General features: G+C 38.2%; 1 protein-coding gene across 2 annotated transcripts; it reads left to right on the forward strand.

Moving 5' to 3' along the window:
- Positions 1–2,113: 2,113 nt before the first annotated feature.
- On the forward strand, positions 2,114–19,012 carry LOC143862006 (putative serine/threonine-protein kinase PBL28). Of its 2 annotated transcripts, none has more exons than XM_077372998.1 (11): positions 2,114–2,675; positions 3,327–3,386; positions 3,480–3,695; positions 7,252–7,390; positions 11,326–11,687; positions 12,161–12,396; positions 15,234–15,360; positions 15,456–15,527; positions 16,247–16,427; positions 16,815–16,947; positions 18,634–19,012. In XM_077372998.1, exons 3-11 carry the CDS (start codon positions 3,590–3,592, stop codon positions 18,874–18,876), a joined length of 1,599 nt encoding a protein of 532 aa, XP_077229113.1. In that variant the 5' UTR covers positions 2,114–2,675; positions 3,327–3,386; positions 3,480–3,589; the 3' UTR covers positions 18,877–19,012. The 2 variants fall into 2 exon arrangements, with proteins under 2 accessions (XP_077229113.1, XP_077229114.1); XM_077372999.1 differs by having other exon boundaries at positions 3,337–3,386.
- Positions 19,013–19,345: the final 333 nt, after the last annotated feature.

Genomic DNA, 19,345 nt, shown 5'->3' on the forward strand with positions numbered 1-19,345 from the left:
GTTAACCATACCTTCTAGGTCCATTGATACACTTAGTTTTTACACAATAAATAATATTTAGTGATTAATTAGAAAATATTTTAGTAATCAGAAACTTACCCAAAAATCCCAAGAACAAGACTTGTCTCAATGAAGGTGGTCCCATGTCTAAGTTAAAGATAGACCCCTATAAACCATTGTAGGTGAGAAACCTCTATCTGTGACGGTGAAGGTTAGAAAGAAGCGAGAAAATAGGAAAGAGAGAGAAAAGGTGGTCCTTTTATTTCATTGAATGGAGTGTTGTTGACTTGTTGTCGATCGAGCATAGTTTTGTCACTCTTTTGGTATTTTGCCTGCTTGTTTTTTAGTGAGCAATTGCTCTACTTTGCTCTGTTCTACGTTGGAAAATGAGGTAAGTTAAAGTGCTTTTATTGTCAGGGGTCATTCATGTGACCCTTCGTACTGCAAACCTCCTCATGTGACCCTTGCTTCAACTAGAGAGAGAGAGAACATTTTACATAGGATTGAAGATTGAACAATAAGAGAGAGAGAGAGAGAGGGAGTTTTACCTAGGATTGAGGTTTGAACATTAGTCAAACCAGCTAACTTATCAGCAGATTTTGTCTTATTCATAATATATACGAGGTGGGTGCTCTCAAATGCAGCAGCCAGCCGCTAAATGCCTTTCTGGGATGGTCCTTATCAAATCCCTTTTCAACAGGGACCATAGCACGGGGCATTTTGCGGGCTGTTGCATGAGAGAGCAGCTGCATAAGCTCACTTTTCAATATATTTTGTCTTGTTCATTTCATTCATCCCATGTGCGTGCTCTCTCATGCAGCAGCCCGCCCTCAAAATGCCTTCTGCTACTGTCTCTAGCAAAATCCATTTATGAATAAGACAGCAAAAGGATGGAATGATGTTTAAATTCATATGTTTACTAGATCTAAATGCGCGTTCAATTCTCGTTATAAATTTCTATCTGTATTTACAAATCGGGTTTTCCTAAAGAGAAGTGATATATCCGCCCCTTCTCATTACTAGCGACACCTAACGCCAATATACGTGGCAAATCAGGCCCATTGAACTCTTCTGACGTCAAGTACATCAGCTCCACTTTAGTCATTGATACAGTGGCTCTGGGTGTCCCTTGGTAATCAAAAGGGGCGGATATATCACTTCCCTTTGCTAAAGGGTGCACTGGTTAAGGTGCATTAGGAATGAAACTTTACACATTTTTTAATAAAAAAGTCTCAAACACATTTGTAAAATTCTCAAACAATGTATAAAATGATTCTAAAATTTCTTTTCCAATGCACCTTAACGAGTGCTAGCAAAACCCCTCGACTAGGGGTGCAACTCATGTGGGGTGGGGTTGGGCTGACACAACGATAGCCCAACCCAAGTTAGCATTCCCTCAACCCTAATCCGACTTGAGCTGATCTTTTGGTCGAGAAGGGTCAACCATAACCCAACCTGCCTCTAAATCTCAACCCTAAACCAATCCGGGTAACTCGTTATTTTTTCCAAATCAGGCAGGGTTGGCCCGGGCCAAAAAAAGGGAGTGATATGAAAAAAAGGGAGTGATATGTCGACCCCCTATGTGTCTTTCTCTCCTCTTTCTCTCTCTAACCCAGAGGAGAGAGAAAGAGACATAGGGGGTTGATTTAAGATATTTGGGGGTCAATTTCTCACTGCCCAAAAATAAAAATAAAAATAGCCCTTATATTTTGAAAATTGATATTAACCCAACCCGAAATTAAATTGGGTTGGCCTTTTCCTACCCTAACCCAACCCAATTCAAGGAAATGCCAAACCCAAACCAAGCCCAAATCAGGTTGAACCCGACCTAAGTTGCATCCCCAATCTCAACCTTGAACTCCTAGATTAAATCCCACCGTACCTACGAACAAAATAAAAAAAGATTTACAAATAAGGGATTTGCTAGCGTCCGTCACAAAGGATTTTCGAGGATGGTCTGTTGCATCTGACATGAGCCACCTCGTGAACGAAGACAAAATCTTCTGAAAAGTGAGCCTCTGTGGCTGCTGTCAGATGCAACAGACCATCCGCAAAAAGCCTTTTTCGATCGAATTTCTGTTTCATTTCATGTATGCTCAATTTCGGTTTCGCTCTTGACCGAAATCCGAAATTTCGGTCGATATTTAAAACCTTGGTTGGCACTACCATCTTTTGATAGTTGCACTAACTCTCCTTCTCTTTTCTTTCTTAATTTGCTTTTGAGATCTCTTTTGGAAATTGGGACAACATTTGACAGATTGTTATGCCAATATCAGCTTCCTTTTACAATTGTAAGAAATTTGTAACTATGATTCTAAGCATGCTCAATGAAAAACTTGAAGGGGGAAATCAGTTTCTTGAACAAGATGAACATTAAAGTGCACACCACTCCTCATTTACTGTTTGTACGTTCCTTTGAAAGGGAAGCCAAAGGGTCATTTTGTGTGAACATTCATTACTAAAATCTGGCCATTCGATAGCTTGTCTTCTACTGATTGTCTGTGGAAAGTTATTTGCTTTTTAGATGTTTTTCAACAATTTGGCTTCAAGGGAGATGTACCATATTTAATAATTTATGGTGCTTTTCTTTTTCCATTTGCTCTCTGTCTACTCCTCTACTGGACTTGAGAGAGCTTTACTTGTTGCCAGTCTTGCAGCAAAATTATAGCCTATTGGTATGCACTTTTAGCCATTGACTATCTCTCTGTTGGTTCAACACCCAGCTTTTATTACTTTCTCTAATCAAAACTTTGTAGGTGCATATTACCTAACTTGCATGAGACATTCTGTGTTGCCAGTCCTCTTTCAAAGACCCTTATTTTGGAAATCAGCCCCTTTTTATCTGCTTTTTTTCATCTTTTTTCAGAAACCCTATTTTTTTTTTCTTTTCCCCCATTACTGAAGATTCTCTGTTAAGTTTTTTCAGGTCTTTATCTCTTTCATTGTGGGTTTGGAACTCTGAAATTTTTAAGAAACATTAGAATTCCTTTTGCATACTTGTAGTTTAGGATCCTGCATTAGGAACAAACCAATTTGTTTTAAATTTCAAAAAAAAAAAAAAAAAACCAATTTGTTTTCATTGGTTATTGTCTTTTTTTTGGCCTTATTACAATAAATATCACTTTTTTTGTTAAGGTTTTATTGATCTCCTCTGTTTCTTTCATCCCAAGTATGCATTTTAAGGGAAACCCACAAAATCCTTTTGCATTTTAAGTTTCAACAATGCAAAATCCTCACTTGACATTACCTGTTTGGTATCATGTGGGGTTCTCTTTCCATTTTTCATTGAAATCTTGATTGTAATCTTAATCTCAACCCTTTCAAAGTTGTCCCCAGAAGCTTTGGTGAGAATGCCTCTGAAACTCAGTTGAGTCATTGGTCAAAGGGTGAGCTTTTCTTTTTGTTTCTTTTGCTTTTCATAACTCACACTTCAATATAGTTTGTTGATAAGTTTGTTCAAATCAATTGCTGGCTTGTAGGGACAATTTGCATTTGGTGTCTTTTGGGTTTAGTGTCATCTCCTCTGTGACGGTCAGCAAAACATAGGCGATCGTTCAAGCGTGCTCTATGAGAGTAATGCTCATTGACAATGTGCTGGTTGTGGTGGCTACAGTTGCCACTGCTTATTATAATTCTTCTTTCGGCACCAAATACATTGAAGGCAATGTCATGCAGCAAAAAACAGAAAATTTATGGTATTGTTCTTTCTTCATTATCTTTTTTTCTCTTTGTGTTTTCATTTGTATCCAAAGTTCACATCCAAGGTTACTCATTCAACACTAGACCTGGTTACAACTTACAACGAATATTCGAAATTTCTGACCTGAATCAGAAACCACTCTCAATTTTCATGTTCAATTTCGCCGAGTCAATGGACAACTTGTTGGTTTATGAAATTTGTACCAAACAGGCGAATGAGGTTCCCAACTCTTAATAAGATTTTGGCCTGGGTCATCTGAACCGCACCAAACCAATCCAATTCAGCAGGTGCCTTGTTGATCAGAGAGTTAGATTTTGGCTAGGACTTTGATATTTTGCATTTAATGGCTCCTGGAGTGATTTTTTATCTGATATTGCAGGAACTGAAAGATAACCTAAATTCTAGTCATTCTCTGCACTGCACATACTAGAGATTTACTAGTATAATTTACCAGAAGGAGTTAACAGGTCACTATGTAAATCTACTCAACGTAAATATAAATACTGCCAAGATTGTGACATGGATATTTGAGTTCTTCACAATGGGCTGCTACCAATTGGATATAATTTAACCATGCAAAAGACATGAGATTTCTTGAGATTTTTCACATTAGGGTCCATGCTCATGTTTACAAACTCAAGGAAGATTTAATGTGGATTAAACAAGGTGATAAATCTATTCAAGAATTTTATGCATCTGGCTCTCTTATCTGGAAACAATTGTTCTTGTTAGACCCTTTTTTCTGAGGAAGCCCTTATTTTTTATTTGGACTACCATGATTGTCAGTATCTAATGACATTGTTGATGAGAATGCGGCCAGAATTTGAGTATGTTCGAGTCTTTGAGCATCTTTATTTCAACAAAACTTTCCACTCTTGATCAAGCTGTTGGCAAGATAATGGCAGAAGAAACTTGTTTGAGTTTGCTGTTTTTTTTTTTTTTAAATCTTCTTGATACATCTTGGATACTCCAGACCTTTCTTGTGCTGATTGGACCACCAGATCTATGGTTTTTCCCTTGTTGTAGACAAACCCTATGAGTTTCTCTGTGCTTTTGTGATTGGGTGTTTGCTATTGAAGCTGTTCCTCTTCCATGTCAAATCAAGTAGGAATAGTGCCTTAGATGACTATGTACTTTCTTCAGTGAGATAAGTATGTGTTGCTTCCTTGTTCATGGAGTTTTTATGCAATTCATATAGGCTATACTATAGAGTGTGCTTCCCATTAGCACAAAAGTTGAGTGTTCATATGGCCTCTCTGGTACTTTGCTAGTGTTCGTGTAGTTTGGATGGCCACTTTCTGCCTATTAGTGTGAATCACTTGTCACAGTGTAGGTGTTGTGGCTAAAAAAATTTTAATACCCTATTTTCATGAGGTGTTGCTGTCCATACTAAGGGTGCTGCTGATTTGCATGAGGGCTTCCATGTGAAATTTTGCAAGTATGTGTACTTCTGAAGTGTACTTGATATTGGTTCACCACTTCATTTCTTGATATTGGATATTTGATTCCCTTTATAATGGGGAGTAAGGGTGATGTCAAACTAGGGCTAGTGAGCCCTTCATATTTCTACCATGTTCAGATGACATCCACTGAGCTTAATGGAACTAGATATACCTAATGTTCTAAGTTTGTACAGATTTCCCTCATTGCTAAAGGAAAGCTCAAGTACTTGACTCAATCTAAACCTAAGAAGGATGCTAGTTGGTATGATGTGTGGATTTGGGAGAATGCTCAGATCATGGCGGTATGGACGAGTATGGATCCAACAATTATCATTAACTTTATGTTTCTAGACATTGGAAATGGCATATGAAACACACTAAGCGAGATGTATTTATAAGGTACAAATTATTACTAGGACTTACTGTGAGCGCCATGCTTTAGAAATTCAAGTTGGATAACTAACTCAAAAAGATGAACCGCCACCTTTGTTAGGCACCAATCCCTGACTAGGACTCATGATTGATTCTGTAGGACCGATATATGACCCCAAAGTAGGTTTCGTTCTCCTACTACGGGGTTGAAGGTGTTAGATGCCAATCCCTGCCCAACTAAATATCAATCTCTACATTAGATCCCTTCTTTTCATCATAAGAAGTACATTTAATCTTGTTTCTTAATGTGATTTGGTGTAAAATTAAGTGCAATACTATCTTAACATACTTTTATCACTAAAAGGGGAAAATATGAAGCAAATGAGCAAAAATAAAGAATATGCTAATCTTGTTTTTCATCCTATGCAATAATCGTAGAAAGTTTGATCTTGTTTCATAATGATAAAAAGTTCTAATTATAAAGTACATTTGTCTTGTTTCTTAATGCAGTTTGGACTTCTGATGTAAAATTAAGTGCAATACTGTTTTAACTTTACTTGTATCGCTAAAAGGGGAAAACATGCTACAATGGATGCAGATTCTGGATAATTAGTTCAGATTTGACTCAGAGTTTGGATTTTTGGGTTTAAAATGAAAAGAACTTTATGTCTACCATACTACCACTATGCTAACATGCTATGATCATTGGAAAGGATGAAAGAACAAAATTAAAAAACTGAACTGAAAAATATTTGAAATGAATAATGCAAAATTGGAAGGAATAATCACATATCATGATTAGATTCAAAGAAATATCATGTATTTTAGATTAAGAATGCAAATCTAAGATGACATTTGAAATCAAGATAAAAAGAATTTGAAAATATGCACTATAGAACTACTGTAATTTGTTGAATTAGATGCAAAACTAATTGACGAATCCGAAAAGGGTAGCCCATAGTTTTAAAAACTCTCCTGAGTCATGGTCGACTCGCCTGAGTTGACTATCTTTTACCTTGGCCGCGTTTTGGCCCAAGTCCGTGTTTTGCCTTACAGAATCAATCAAAACTCCTTTGACTCTTCCAAGTTATGACCATGTCAACCGAGTACTCGGCCGCGCCGGGCCGAGTCAACTACGATTTACTTTGGTTGTATTTTGACCGACCATGTCAACCAAGTACTCGGCCGCGCCGGGCCGAGTCAACTACGATTTACTTTGGTTGCATTTTGACCCACATCCGCATATTAAAACACTTACTCTTTTCAGTGTCTTCTATGTTCCTAGCCTTGCCATGCATCTTATCTTTAATAGTCAGTGGAAGAAAACACCTATACTTATGTACGCACCATGTGCATCATACATGTAGCTTACTTTTGCATTTGCTTATAACCCAATTGGGGATCAGTGGGATAATTATCAATTTATTATTCCTTGCAACCTCTTCCAATTCTTAGAATAACCCATCAAAGAGTTTGAATCAAATGAAACTTTAACATCTTTGCAATTCGATCCTAGTTTCAAGATGTTGTTGTGTTGCAGGGAAACTGTCAATGAATTTGATTGGTATTATATTTTCTAGCTCTTTTGTTTTGTCATGGGCTCTTGGTGTTATGAATTGCCATTATTTGTTTCTTTTGACTCTGTGAGGATATGTTTAAAATGTTGCTATTTTTTCATAATCAACAAGATTTCCAGAGACGAAATCTGATGCCTAACTTATTCGTGTCTCACTACAGCCAAACCATTACTTTCTTTCAAAAGTGCTGTTGGCAATCCTCAGCAGTTAAGTAGTTGGGAGGGGAAATACCCATGTTTGAGACCATGGACTGGTGTTAGCTGTTGTTGTAGATCGACGGATTGGACCATTATTTCTTTGTAAGTAGAACCTATCCTTTATCTCCTGTCTACCGTTACTCCTCCTTTTCTGCGTTTTAATATAACAATCTCTACTCTTGCTCTAAAGACATAGTAAACAAATATTATAAATACACACACACACACACACACACACACATATATATGTATATGTATCTCTGTGTGTGTGTGTGTGTGTGTGTGTGTGTATATATATATATATATATATTCTTCTTTTTCTTTTTTAAGAAAATGAAAATTGATTGAAAAGTAAGGCAAAGATACAAAATAAGGAAAGACACAAGATACAAGATGAAATCAAGGGCTTAGGAGAGGACCCAACAAAAAAAATCAGATTTGGCACATACAGCCATGTGATAATATTACTACAACAGATGCCAAAAGTAGCTAAATCAGTCAGCCAGTGGATTTCCTTCATGATGAATATGAGAATGATGTCACGACTTAGTCTTTAATCAAGCACACCGTCTCCATGAACATACTTGTGAAGCACCTCATCCTTCATTTCAAATTTATTGATTGTGATGTAAATATCGAGCAGACACATTCAAGTCTGCCCTTTCCCTATCTACCTAATACAGAAGGAAAATTATTCTGTAGAGAAGCTTAAGAGGCACTGCCACGACCAAAATTCACTCATGCTACCAATGTTAGAAAGATTACTAAAAAGTACTGAATAAGAAAAAGAAAACAACCAAATTAAGGAGGATCACAGACACCGGATAAAAAGGTGAGATGGGTCCTCCTCAATGTGGCCACAGAATTTTGAATCAGCCATTTCTCTAAATTTTATTTTCTCAAGTTGATTTGCAAGTAATTTTTGCCACGAACACTAATCAGATGAAGGGAACTGCTCTAGTGAATGGGACATGATTCCAAATCGAAGCAAACTGAGGCAAATTATCCCGATGTCTTATCTTTGTATAATAATATTTAACATAAAATCTACAAGATTGGTATGTGCTCACCTAATCTCATCTTTATATCCAAGTGGAGATCGTAACACAGCTTATAGACTAATAGTAATTGATCCATTTACCATTCAAAAAAAGAAAAAGTAAAAGAAAGTAATCGATCCATTTGATGCTCTCAGACCCTCTCTCTAAATCATCGGGACCAAACAATGGAAGGTGAGTGTTATCAGTTTTTTCTTATGGGTAAGCTGGGGTTAGGCGGGCTCCTACCAGTATATTGGATAAAGAAAGATGATACAATATCAGGATCAAGATCAATACCCAATCCTTTGAACAGTGTCTAAGGAAGAGGGCAGTACAACCAGGGTTATGAAACCCCTAAGAACATACTCAAAACAGGCAAAGCAAAAAGATAGTGCTCGAGTTGGATTTGTGTAATTGTCGGGGCTTGGGAGACGCGTGATCCCTAAATCCGGTCCCATTCTCAGGTGAAGCCATCTTTACTATGATCCAGAGAGTCTATCATCTTCTGGCTAGATTTCTTTATTCTCTGGCTAGATTTCTTTATTCTCTGGCTCTTCCTCAACTCTTGAATCTTTGGGGGTTCTGTTCTTCTTTGATGGAGGAGTTCTGCGTTCTTTTGTTGGGGGTGTTCTTCTTTACCAGCTTCCTGTGCCTTCTCTTCAAAGCAGACAGGGAAGGAGGTTTTTCCTCTTTTCCTTTGGACTTTTTGCCAAGAGTCCCCTTTGATGACATTTATATCCATATTTTCAAGAGCCTCCTCCATATTATTGGTTTCTCCTCCAGATTAGGATACTTCATCAAGATCTACTAGTGCTGAGAATCTGTTTTCTTGATCCAGACTTTTCCCTCCTGTGGGTTCTTGTTTATGCCCTACTTTGATTGTCTGGGTTCTAATGGCTTGGAATTGGGCGGCTTCCACATTTCTCTTGACTGGCCTCCATTCTTGCTTGATTAAAGATGGTTTCTGGTCTGGAATGTAGCTACACTAATCGGTTATGTGACTGAAGTCTTTACACTTGCAGCGAGCTGTGGGTTTTCAGTCGTAGGCTGTGGATTTTCAGTCGTAGATAATCTTCTTGTGGTAGTTATCTTTTGTAGCGAATGATTTCTTATTGGTTTAGATTCAAAACATTAACAAAGGTTGCCAAAAGTGTTTGTTATGCTGCATACCTGCCATGCTTTGCCCTTGCACATATGTTTGTGGTTATATTCAGATTATAAAAGTCTTTTTATTCTTGAGTTATGTAATCCAGATATAGAAACACACAACAATGTCAGATTCACACACAAGGCATTAGACACTCCAGCCTGAAATGCTCATACAGCTATGTGATAATGTTTCAAAATGTACTCTTATATGTCTCATTTAGGTCTTAAAATAAATAAAATGTGTCTTGACGAATAAGTATTATATAGGATTCATTTCACAAGAGAGGGTAATTGAGCATAGACTAAGAAAGAGACTAAAATGTTAGAGAATCAGTTTGGCTTCATATCCGGACGATCGACTATGGAAGCTTTCTTCTTAATTAGGCAGTCAATGGAGAGATTTAGAGAAAATAAAAAGGATGTTCATATGGTTTTCATTGATTTGGAGAAAGCATATGATAGGGTTCTCAGGAGTGTTATGTGGTGGGTTCGTGAAAGGAAAAAAGGACCTACTAAATATGTTGATGTGATTAAGGATATGTACGATGGAGCAGTAACTATTGTCAGAACTACGGATGGCACGTCTAGTGAGTTTCCAATTACAATAGGACTGCACCAAGGATCAGCTCTAAGCCCTTATCTTTTTACGCTAGTTATGGATGAATTTACAGAGGGTATCCAGGATGAGGTGCCGTGTTGTATGTTATTTGCAGATGACATCGTATTAATTGATGAAACCAAAGGAGTTAATGCTTATGGAGAACGACTTTGGAATCCAAAGATTTTAGACTGAGTAGGACTAAGATAGAGTATATGGAGTGCAACTTTAGTAATGTAACGAGGCGGGGCGATGATGTAGTAAATATGACTGGACAGGAGGTACCTAAGAGGGATATCTTTTGCAATCTTGATTCAATCCTACATAAGTAAGGAGAGATTGAAGAGGATGTTTACCATAGAATAAGAGCGGGTTGGTTGAAGTGGAAGCATGCTTCAGGAGTTCTGTGCGACCGTAATATACCTACCAAGTTGAAGGGAAAGTTTTATAAGACAGCTGTGAGGCCAGCCATGCTGTACGGCTCAGAATGTTGGGCCACCAAGAAGCATCATGTGCATAAGATGGGTGTACCGGAGATGCGAATGCTTAGATGGATGTGCGGCCACACAAGGTTAGATAGAATTAAATATGAAGACATCCGTAAAAAGGTGGGGGTGGCAGCAATTGAGGAGAAGATGAGAGAGCACCACTTAAGATGGCTTGGGCATATCCAACGTAGGCCTTTGGATGCTCCAGTGAGAAGAAGTGACTCATGCCAAATTGATGGAGTAAAAAGGAGTAGGGGTGGACAGAAAACAACTTGGGTAGAAATAGTGAGGAAAGAATTGATGTCTAGGAACATAACAGAGAACATGACCTTGGACAGGAGAGAATGGAAGAAAATGATCCATGAAGACAAACCCGACTAGTGTCAGGATTAGACTTAGTCAATTTGAGCCGGGTAGATTCTTTCACCTTCTTGATGAAAATTTTCTAAAGGATTCATTAGCTGACCCCAAGTAGTTTGGGACAAAGGCTTAGTTGAGTGGAGTTGAGTTGAGTCGATGAATTATTATTATATGATGGCACCAAAAAAAAAAAGGAAAAAAAAATTAAGGTCTTGCGCCATATTACCCGTGTCAATTTTTGTCCATCACGCAAGTCCTACATGTGTGTGACGGAAACATTTTTGAAAATGGAATAGCCTTGTTACGTAAGATTTGGGTGATATCTTTGTTTTTTTCTTTTTCTATTTCTGCCTTTTGTTACTTAGTTGAAATTTTGGTTAAGCATCATTCCTTGTTCCACAGGTTGCATGGGAACAATGCGCCTTGTTCACAGAGTGGAATATTCAATTTGCCCGCCTGTGATTCTACTTTCTCACCCTCTCCAACATTGGCTCCTTTACAAGTTGTTGATGCCGTAAAGTCAAGAAAAGCAAGTGAAGCCGCCACAACCGCTGGGGATCTAGGTGGTCCCACCTTTACTCCTTTACAAGCCACTGATGCTGGAAAGCCAAGAAAAAAAAGAATGATGGCGATTATTGTTGGTGGCGTTAGTGCAACTGTGATTGTTGCTACAGTGGTAGTGGTTGTGTATTTCTGCTTAATGCGTGCCAAAAGACTTGCAAGGAGAGCATCTGAGACTGGATCTTCTGACCCATCATCTCAAGGTAACCTTAAGCTCATCAAAATGCTTTGTCTATGGCTAATCTGCAATGATTTGAAAATAATAGGGGTGCAACTCGGGTCGGGTTCAACCTGAAAAAAAAGTCAGGTCGGGTTAGGTATCTTTCGGGGTGTGTTTGGGTTTGGGTTGAGGGCTCGGGCAACCCGACTTGAGTGAAACCCGACATTTTTTTTAGTTTTTAAAGCTTAAAAACTCGGGTTGGGTTGGGTTGGAACTCGGGTCAGGTTGGATTCGGGTTGGAAAAAAGGTTCCTCGGGTTGGAACTTGGGTTGGGCCCGGTTCGGGTTGAGTAAAAATGGTTTCTCGGTTCTGGTTCGGGTTGGCCTCAATCCGACCCGAGTTGCACCCCTAGAAAATAATAGTAAATTAGTGTACGGATTTGTCTATTGTAGTTTGATGATCATTTGTGGTTAGCTTCATAGATCTTGGTTGCTTTTCCTTCATGCATTCTTTCAGTGGAGTGGGCAAGAGGGAGAGGACCACTCCATGCTGAAGCCCTCTCTCCATTTGAGACACAGAGTCTGAGGCAGTTGACAGTCGCAGAGCTTGTGCATGCCACATCCAACTTTAGTCAATGTAACGTCATTGGTGAAGGTGGGTTTGGTTTAGTATACAAAGGACTGCTTCACGATGGATCTATTGTGGCTATCAAACGACATTTATGCAACCCAAGTCATTTATTTGTTCAAGAGGTAAATTGACAACTCGATTAAGTAGTTTTACAGTTTTACTATAATGTTTCATGACTACATGATGCCTTACATTTCTGGGGCTTAGTTAATGGAGATGTCTTCATATATGGTTGGCCATTTGTCTTCCGTCATAGAGAAAGATTTTGCATATCCAAAACTTACTTACAGGAAAATATATGATATTAGAGATTAAGAAACGGGTGAAACAGTTGAAACTTTGCCTGCTCAGAACAAACAATGGTTGATTTGTTGCTAATGGTTAGCATATGGATGAGGTCACAGAGACCCGCACTCTCTGACGCACGAATTAAAGTACATATATGATTTACATTGTATAGGTTATGGGCATATAGATAAGATGGTAGTTTGATTATGGAGACATGCCTGTTTTGATGTCCCATGAGAAACATGCACACAAGTATATTTGGAATTCCTGCCAAGAAAATAGACTTGACCTTCTAAAGATTAGGGTCTTCCTTTGGAATTGCTAAGGAATGTGTTACACAACCAGTAATGGTACCGTACAAGTGCCTAATAGTGTTGTAGCATACAAATGAACGCTCTCGTGCTCATACAATACAAGTAACCATAGGAGAATGTGCTCATACAGTTCCAAACCACCACTAGTGTTGTACCCGTACAAGTGCCCTTTAATTTGGTACGAATGTCGGGCGAACTAACATGCCCATGCAACATAGTTGATGGGGGACCATCTGTTCCAAGAATCAAGAAGTTATGTAGGATGGAGGGACCCATCATGTGTCTCGCGATGTCTTTTTTCTAATAGTTATAGGGATTTAGGTGAGTCTTTTATTCATGTTTTTAGCGACAAGTATTTTGGGCATTTTGTAAAGTCAAGTGAAAATCCATTGTCCACTCCAAACCCAACAAAATGCCTAGGGTCTGCATTTTTGGGTGGGCGGTGCTTTTAAACAAGATTCAAATAGTCGACTTTTTTGCGAAAGCGGGAGATTATGATCATCGACCACTGCCTTTTATGTATTGAAGCAGGGGAAGCTGTTGACCATTTATTCATCCATTGTAAAGTCGCAAGGGAGGTTTTAAGCAAAATCCTGGCTAGATTTGGTATAGCTTGGGTGTTCCCCGCCACTCTTGAGGATTTTTTCTTGGCTGGCCCTTGGTGCCTTGGAAGAAAAAAGGGAAGATCTTGTGGGAGGTTTTTTTTTAGCTACCATATGAGTCTTATGGAAAGTGTGTATTGCTAGAATGTTTAAAGGTATTTCCAAGGGATCTCACTTTTTATATTGTAAAGTAGTGGCCCTGATTATCTCTTGGGTAAAAAATCTTCCTAGCTTCAGATTTGTGTCGGCCTGCGACTTGTGGTTCAGGTGGCGACAGATATGCTATAGTATGGAGGTGCAAGAAAAGATTGTACAGGATTGAGAGCCTCCAGAGCCGGAATTTTTGAAATTTAATTTTGATGTTCAAGTTGGGGGAACCCTGGTCCTGTAGGGGTGTTCTAAGAAATAAAAGTGGGGAGGTGATATGGGCTTTCGCAGTCCCCATTGGTGAAGCAGAGGTTAGGGCGGTGTATAATGGCTTAAAAGTGCTGGACAAAAAGAAATCCAGTGCTTCTAGCTTTTGAAGAAGTGATTTCTTCCTTTAGATCTTGAAGTGATTTCGTGATTGCTCGTCGTAGTAATTTCTTGATAGTTCTCAAAAAAAGAAAATCATTGCTATGATTTTGATTCCTCTTTTCAAAATTCAGAAATATTTTGTAGTTTTGTTAATCCAACTTGGGCAACCTAGTTGAATCAAACAGATCTGAAACCAAACATCCAGAGTGGCTGATCTTAACCTTCGTCTAAGTGAACTTATTTTATAGATTTTCAGCTCAAAGTTCCTGAACAGACTTGGGTTTTCCTAAAAGCTCCAAGGGAATTATTCAGCACCATTTTGATCTAAAACCCAACAGCTAGATTGACATAATCCCTTCTCAAATTTCATTTTTTTTGGGAAAATATCTCAACTGCCATATTTAAATATCAAGATCCAACGTTTGGATTGGCTTTCAATGAACTTTGACCCAAATTCAAAGCTATCGAAATATGAACGGATAGTAACTTCGGTAAAAATTATCTAAGAAGAAGGATGTGAAGTAGATGAAGGGAATCACAATGGTGAAGATGAAATAACTCTTAACATTTCCCAACAATTGAATAGAAGATAGGGTAATGTAGAGTCGGCACGGCGCGGTAGAGTATTCGGTTGATGCGGATGAGTACTCAGTTGATGCGGATGAGTACTCAGTTGATACGGTCATAACTTGGGAGAGGCAAAGGAGTTTTTATTGACTTTGTCAGGCAAAACACAGAATGCGGCCAAGGAAAAAGGGACTCGACTCGGGGGAGTCCACAATGATGAATGCATACAATTTGAGATAATTTCTATTGCAATTAAATATTCTTTTGATTTTAAAATATGAGGATAAGCTCTAAAGAAATGACAATTAGAAAAGGTAGTGCCATTTATCGGGCAAGGAGATGATTTTGATTATTGACTAAAATGTAAGGGCATGTTGGTTTACAAACTTACATGAAGAGGGTTTTTGGTTGATTTCGTTAAATTTAGGAGTCTTTTAGTGCAAAAGCAATGCAGAACTGTTTTGCTTGCATGAATAGTGCTAGACTGCTAGTGTTCCCCCACAACTATACAACTGATATGCAATATACAAATAATTTAAGAAAAAAAAAACTCAAAGTTTTATCTTAATACCCATGTTAACATGTCTGAGATGTGTCACAGTATTCCTTGAAAGAATGGAGTCTACCTGTTACATTGGTTGATTTGTACACGTGTTTTGCTATGAATTACAGGTAGAAAACATAGGCCGTGTTCGCCACAAGCATATTGTCAAGCTTATTGGTTATTGCCAAGAGAGCCATCAGCAGTTACTTATCTATGACTATCTACCTAATGGGAATGTTGGGAGTCATCTATATGGTGCGCCTCTCTCTCTCTCTCTCTCTCTCTCTCTCTCTCTCTCTCTCTCTCTCTCTCTTTCTCTCTCTCTCTAACCTGTTCTTGTCTTCTTGCAGATGCTGACGGTCTACCCATCGGAAAGCTAGACATCCGCCAACGTTTATCCATTGCTTTAGGTGCAGCTAAAGGTAAGTGTTTTGTATAATAGATCCTTAATATTCATTTTTATCTCTTGTACCAATTAATCTTTTTTTTTCGAAATGCATGTACCAATTAATCTATGATTTGGCCGACACTTCGAATTTATTGCCGACACACGTGTCGTGTCGTGTCCGACACGACACCTGTGTCCACACGTGTCGACACTCCTTTAGACACTTTTAGATGTACTACTAGAAGTGTTAGCAACTTTATATGTATGTATGTGTATGAGTGACACTATTTCTAGTTTTTTAGGGGTTTCCATGTCAGATACCTCGGATCCGTGTCGAAACTTGGTCGAAACTCGGCACACGAATCTGTGTTCACAAATCATGAGTATATATACTTTCTATTTTAGCCGTGTCCCCGTTTCTAAATTTTGGTAGTTTGCCGTGTCCGACACCCCGTGTCCATGTCGAGTCATAGCAATTAATCCTTAATATTCATTTTTATCTCTTGTACCAGTGAATCCTTAATATTCATTTTTATCTCTCTTGTACCAGTGAATCCTTATTATTCATTTTTATCTCTCTTGTACCAATGACTGATCATGCCCCTGATGTATATATCTTATGACGCTGAATTTCTTTCCATTTAGCTTCCTGTATGTGTCACTTAGTCGGCATGCAAATTTCAAGAGAAAGAAATTGTTCTTTTGTGGATCTAATTGACAATACTACCATTTCTATCTTTTCGTTGCAATCAGGACTGGATTATCTGCATGGATTGATGCCCCCTCTCCTACATATGCACTTCAAAACCAGCAATGTCCTTGTGGATGAAAACTATACTGCTAAGGTAGCTGATTTTGGACTGTCCAAGTTACTAATTGGGGTTTACCGTGCTGGAACATCATCGGGCACTGATTACTACTTTCTTGATCCAGAGTATGCTCTTTTACCCTTTTTGTTTATCTAGTGGAGGCTTCCATTGATATCAGCATAGTAATTGCATAAATTGTCTCTGTTAATGTTTAAAATCAACTCAATCTGGAGCCTATAGTCATCAGTCATAAAACTTTTCAAGTACTTGAGAGTTGTGGCATACAGCTCAATTGAGCTGTAAAAAGTTAAGTGAGTTGTCCAAGTACTTGATTCAGGTTTAGTACTCGGTTGAGCATTTGATCCAGTACTGAAAAGCTTGGTTCTCTGGTTTTAAAAGATTAAGTTATTCCTTAATTCAATGAGTTTTCAAGTAAATCGTGTTTCTAGGCTGTGATCACTGTTTATTTTAATTTAACGTTTACCATGAGAGTGATGGAAATTCTGATTCAGGCTATCAATGTCCAATGGGTTTCCTGAAAGAAGCGACGTTTACAGTTTCGGGGTCTTCTTGCTGGAGCTAGTAAGTGGACGTGAAGCTGTCAACAGGAATCGATCAGAAACAAAACACAATTTAGTAGAACAGGTACTTTATTTTCTTGCTTCTGATCACCATATTATATGATTAGCCAACTTACCTCTAGTAGTTGAGCTTTCTTACTGCACCAATTTATGAATGTTTTCTGAAAATCATACGCATGTATGTATGTGCAAAGTAGTGTGCAGACAAACTCATATTCGTCAAACTCGTATTCGTGGTACAACGGAAGTGCCGCCCTTGATATTTGATCCGACAGCAGCATCTTAAACAGTGTACTGCTGTTTGATCAAATATCAAGGGTGGGATGATGAATTCGAGTCTGTCCGCCTATTCATCATATAATTTCTTGTATATATCTATCTATAATATGTAGTAAACATGAAAGTTTCCATTGTCATTCAATTTTTTTCCATTGTCATTCATTATCTTTCTATGGAAAATTTTATATTGGAAATTTTTTCCATGGAAAATTTTTATTGGAATTTTCTGTCCACAGAAAAAATTATAGCTTTTTCTAAATTCATTTTACATTGAAAGGGATTTGCTAGCATCCATCGCAAAAGGCATTTCCTGCATGGTCTGTTGCATGTGACAGCAGCCACCTCGTAAATGAAGACAAAATCTGCTGAAAAGCGAGCCTGTTTGGCTGCTGTCACATGCAACAGACCATCCGCAAAATGCCTTTTGCGATGGATGCTAGTAAAAAAATTTCCTTTTTTAAAAAAAAAAAAGAAGAAGCTGACCATGGATTTTTCCATGGAATGTCATTTTCCATGAAACTTTTTTACACCTTGGGCATGTTCGGCTCTCATGATTTTATTTTTTTTCATGATAAATCAGTGTCTCCAAGTGGTGAAAGGGGTAGGGGAGGTGGGAGAAGAGGTTGAGAGGGGCGCGAGTGAGATGAGGTTGAGAAGCAGCTAAAAACCAGGAAAAAGTAGATCACTTGGGGCACGTTTGGCTGCCAGGAATTTGTTTTCATGATAAATCGGGCATCTTCAAGTGTGAAGATCCTGAAAATCAGGAAACAAGATCCCGGAAATGGTTGTTTCCATGATGAGAAGTTGATAAAAATCGGAAACAAAAAACTTTGCTTAAAACCGGATCAACATTTTCTGGATTTTTAGCAATTTCTCATGACGGAGACTCCGAGATTTGGTTTCCTGACTTGTCATCACGGAGACAGCGCCCGCCCGCCCCCCCCCCCCCCCCCCCCCCCTCGAGCGACTGCTCCTGAAAAACACTCAAATCTCGCTCCCCTTCCATTTTACACATGCATAACACGGTCTAGGAATCCTTGTATATCTATAAAGTACAGATATAGCATGACATACTTTTACAGATTGTAGTTATTGATTCTGAAATTGCAATAAAGTAGCATATTGAAAGCTCCTAACCTTCAAGGTTTGATTCCCACCACTCACCATTGTATGGATGAAACTTGAATCAGATAACCGAAAACTATTTGTCTTTGCTATTCAAATCTATGGTTAACGAGGGGTTGAGCCTCTAGCTCATTGGTAAAGACAATATTCCTCAATTAGTTTAGGTCAGAGGTTCAATCCCTGCTTACGAACCAAAAATAAAAAATCTATGGTTAATGCTTATTAGCTTGTTATCATTCAAAAAAAAAATGCTTATTAGCTTGTTTTGATGAGTGAATACTATTTATCTTTTCTATTCAAATCTATGGCTAATGCTCATTAGCCTTTTCTTTTTTGGATAATGAAGGCAAAGAGTACCAATGATCTTGATGGTTTTCTTGATAAAACGATAGCGAATGTGGGGGTTGCGATGCAACGATTGATGGAGCTGGCATTGCAATGCATAGAAACTGGCCCGAGAAGGCCGACGATGAAGCAGGTGGTTAGAGAGTTGGAAGTGATTCAAGAGGCAGAAATAGGTTCTCAACACAATACAGGTACCAGTGAGGATATTGGTGTTGTAACTCTTGGGAGTGAACTGTTCAAGTGACTTTCTCCTTCATTATATTTTAATCATTCTTTCATTGGATTGATTAATTGTAACTATTATTATCCTCCAAAAAACACTTGTTGTAATTGAGTAAATAGATTATTAGAAGATAATAAATATATTTGGGAGTGATCTATGTTGAAGAACTTGTACTGATTTTCCTTTCCGTGACTGATGTCTGCACTACCATATTTATTATAATGGCACTACTCACTTTGACTGATGTCTGCACTAACATATTTTGTTAAAGGCACTGCTCACTTTGTTTTACACTTTTTTGACTGGATGTTGATATCATCTTGAGTATTGTCCAATCAGTGAAAAGCTAATTGAAGGATTGTAAAACAAAGTGAGCAGTGCCATTATCAAAATATTGTAGTGCAGATATCATTATCTTTTTTATTTTCATTAGATTTTTCAATGGGCGATATTTTCTTTTTGTAACATTCTTGGCTTAAGTAGTCCTCGG

This window comes from Tasmannia lanceolata, unplaced genomic scaffold, assembly GCF_043159265.1.
Source record: "Tasmannia lanceolata isolate RefF3 unplaced genomic scaffold, GAP_Taslan_0.1 ptg000037l, whole genome shotgun sequence".
NCBI classification, from domain to species: Eukaryota; Viridiplantae; Streptophyta; class Magnoliopsida; order Canellales; family Winteraceae; genus Tasmannia; species Tasmannia lanceolata.